This window comes from Corylus avellana, chromosome ca7 (genome assembly GCF_901000735.1).
Source record: "Corylus avellana chromosome ca7, CavTom2PMs-1.0".
Classification (NCBI taxonomy): Eukaryota; Viridiplantae; Streptophyta; class Magnoliopsida; order Fagales; family Betulaceae; genus Corylus; species Corylus avellana.
The window spans coordinates 26,638,124-26,641,670 of NC_081547.1; the positions used below are offsets into that span (position 1 = coordinate 26,638,124).

Sequence of the window (3,547 nt, forward strand, 5' to 3'; positions counted from 1 at the left end):
ACTAGTAACCAGTTACCCGGTTATGTAATAACCGTTCGGTTACCAGTTGATACTCGGTTTTCCGAACCGGTAACCAGATTTTTAAAAATTTGGGTATTTTGGGTATTGAGCCTACTTTTTAGAAAATATTAATGTTGGAAAGCCATATTTTAGAAATTTGCAATGTCACTGACGTCATTAGGATTTAGCGTTAATTTAGACTGTATAGGATTGAAATCTCTTTTATATCTATATCTATGTAAAACTAATAAAAATACAAAACTACATTTACTTAAAAAAACGAAAAAGAACAACGAATAAGGCCAATTGTGGGTCTATTTTATATATATAAAGAAGATTTTGACATCATTATTTAGAATTTAACAGAAAATTCTAATAGCTATGTAATATATATTACAAACTTTTAAAACGTGAAGACCCAACACTGAGAAATAAAAATTCTGATCAACTTGAGAGGTGGTGGCCGAAAAATTGGGTTGACAATGGGCCAAAAGGCTACAGTGACTTGGGGGGAGAAAACTCGGCTGGCATGGGGCGCCGAAAATTGGACCCACTTGGGCGGATTATCAAATCGGGTAAACCGGGTCCGATTGGTGCGTGTAGCTGTAGCATTATTTCCATGAAGTGTTAACATAAGGCTTAAAATGACTTTTTGATGGGTTTGAATTAAATAATAATAAACAAATTATGTTATCATACCCGGACGAGTTTATCTAGATTTAGCAATATTGCCATGAAAGTGTAAAAGAGTAAACTCCCAAAAATATATAAAAAAAATTAATCTGCCTTTTTAAAAGATAAATTAATCTACCAAATAAATTTATCTCTTTATAAGCAGACTAGAAGATACTGATTTGAAAAAACGCTTATTTAAACCCAAATCATGATTTCACATAAGATATATTTGATAAAAAAATAATTTTTAAAATGTTTTACCAAACGCTTTTATAATTTTAAAAAGTATCGATTTTAAAAACATAATTTTTAAAATCGTACTTATTGAAATCGCAATCCCAAACAAATCCTATAGAAATAAAAAGTGAGCTTCATGTAATTAAACAGCAGATAACATCCAACCATTGTACACCGTACACCACATCATAATAACAAGCAATGGTTCGGTTAACTAAATAAAATTATTACCGATTTGTTTACCCTAGACAGTAGATATATAATACAGTAACGTGGCCTCTTCTGATTGGTCAGTGCATGCGATTTATTTGGGGGGACAACCAAATACTCCCTGAGTCCCTGACTTTACATACGTATACTTTGATATTATATGTAGGCAGTTGGGACCACATGAGTGACACGTCCGACTCTGACATATACGTACCTTTGTCTTTAGTCGTCGGAATCTTTCGAGGAATCCGAAATCATCTTCTGGATCATTTGCATTGTCTCTTCCTCCAACATTTGGTCGTCTGCTTTGCTTTCATGAGATTGAGCATACGCCTCAAAGAATCGCTTGTTCTCTTTCTCCAGTTCATTCCACACTGCATATTCATGAATGTTACGTTATCATTTTTCTAGTACATTAATCCTATCTATCTCTGTGTGTAAAGTTATTAACGTTTCATTTTTCCAGTACAAACCCATCGGAGCTACGTTAGTTGTTTGTGCTCAAATTTTGAAACAAGCATAAGCATTTGCAAATCAATTAAGGTTGTTCTTTTGGCAGCCTTCTTTGTCTCATGTGTTGAAACCAAAAAGAGATCGAGAGAGTTGAAAGAAACAAACCAGTGGAGGTGATGACAGGTTGGATATTTCCATGTTTTGAAAGGGCTTTCATGCACTCTTGTTTAGTCATATGGAAGATCAGACACTTCTCTATCAGGTGCTGCACCTATATACATACAAGTATTTCCGATCATCATCATCAACAACATTAATAACAAAACACAAAAGTTAAAGTAACACACTGGATAATATGACTGAAATCAGCCATGAAGATCGAACTAAAAAGTTATTTCAGTTACCAGGTGTATGTATGAAGGAGCAGAGTCCCCCATGATCCTATATATATATATATATATAATCTCTGATCTTCAGCAAGAGTGTGTCATGTATGTTTTATGTATATATATAAAACATACTAAAAGTAGCAGAAGGGGTGGTGGAGGGGAGAGATAGATGATGATAATTGGTTGGAAGGAGATAAATAGAGGAGATTTGTGAATTGCCATTTTTGTGTTGTAGGATTGGCATTAGGATACATCTTCCACTATAGTCTAGATAAGTGGGTCATCCCGGACCCCCAATAAAAAATCCTTCTAATTATAAATTGAGAAAGACAAACCCAACATCATCCAGATGGCGGCCTCCTATAGTAGCCAAAGTGACCCTCCTTGGCTAGCCTCTCTCGCAAATCAACAAGCACCACATGCTAGCAAAGGAATGGCTTTCGTCTTTTTGAAAGAATACAATATCCAGGAAATTATGCACAAATAAATATCGTGGTTCGATCGGCAGTATATACCTACATCCGCAGAAGTTGGAGATGTCATGGGTAATAATCCATTCCATGTGATATTCTATGCGATGCACGTAAAACTCTATTTTATAACATTTAATAAAAATTTAATACATCAGGTAAAAATACCATATCAAATGCAATAGAGATAAAAATACTGTATCTTTAATTCAAATAAATTTTATAGACTTTTCTTTTCGTTTTAACTCAACGCCCACCGCCCACCATCCACCTCCGAGCCCTCAACATCGGAGTCTCTAAAACCGCGACTAAGACAATGGCTCTTGTGGTTTTATCAATGGGTATTTTGTCAAGAGAAGAAAAATTATTTGATGTGAAATGTTATATTATTTTTTGGTGTTTCAAGTTTAAGTGCCTGCTTCTTATTAGATGATACAAAATACTAAATTTATACCGCGACCTAATTAAAATTATTCACTAGAGGTTATTATCGTCCATTATATATACAAAGGATGTTAGCACGTTATAGGAATTGAAGCAAAGAGAGACCACAAAATTACAACAAATTCCAGCAAAAGAGCAACATTGACATATATGGCGCCATTCATTGACAATGGGAAAGAGTAACTTAGGCAACTTTCCTTTCAGAAAGACTTCCTTCGTTGTAACATCTTTCCATTGAAATTTGAAAATGAACGGATATTTTGATAAATCAATTCCTATGTTTTGTCAGTTTGTAAGCATGGCCTGTTTGAGAGTGCGATTTTAAAAATTGCGTTTTTAAAAATTACATTTTTGAAATTGCTACTTTTTAAAATTGCATAAGCGTTTGATAAAATATGTTAAGAAATACTTTTTTTATCAATTGAATGTTTGGATAACATTAGCATATAATTACGGTTTCATGGCCAAATATGTAAATATTGCGCCAAATATTGTTTTAAGGGAAATCGTAATTTTGATTTAAATTTACACATTTTCAAATAATCACCCCTTAGTCAACTTATAGAAATCGTAATTTTTTTTAAAAAAAAAAAAAAGAGAAAAAAGAAATCGTAGATTTTTTCACGATTTTAAAATTTACGTTTTTAAAATCGCAATTCCAAACATTCT

General features: G+C 33.2%; 1 protein-coding gene across 2 annotated transcripts; it reads right to left on the minus strand.

Annotated features, from left to right (window-relative positions):
* Positions 1 to 325: 325 nt before the first annotated feature.
* LOC132188383 (uncharacterized) lies at positions 326 to 2,187 on the minus strand. 2 transcript variants are annotated; one of them, XM_059602818.1, is made up of 4 exons: positions 1,980 to 2,187; positions 1,741 to 1,846; positions 1,337 to 1,496; positions 326 to 603 (listed from the first exon to the last, which is right to left on the minus strand). In XM_059602818.1, the coding sequence occupies exons 1-3, from the start codon at positions 2,010 to 2,012 to the stop codon at positions 1,345 to 1,347; spliced, it is 291 nt and encodes a 96-aa protein (XP_059458801.1). In that variant the 5' UTR covers positions 2,013 to 2,187; the 3' UTR covers positions 326 to 603; positions 1,337 to 1,344. The 2 variants fall into 2 exon arrangements, with proteins under 2 accessions (XP_059458801.1, XP_059458800.1); XM_059602817.1 differs by lacking the exon at positions 326 to 603 and having other exon boundaries at positions 1,035 to 1,496; positions 1,980 to 2,185.
* Positions 2,188 to 3,547: the final 1,360 nt, after the last annotated feature.

Excerpts from the sequence above, each read along its gene's own strand:
- LOC132188383 (XM_059602818.1), bottom strand. The coding sequence starts at position 2,012 with ATGGGGGACTCTGCTCCTTCATACATACACCTG. Across the intron at positions 1,847-1,979 it reads CTCCTTCATACATACACCTG|GTGCAGCACCTGATAGAGAA; the intron begins GTAACTGAAATA and ends GTATGTATATAG. Across the intron at positions 1,497-1,740 it reads ACCTGTCATCACCTCCACTG|TGTGGAATGAACTGGAGAAA; the intron begins GTTTGTTTCTTT and ends ATGAATATGCAG.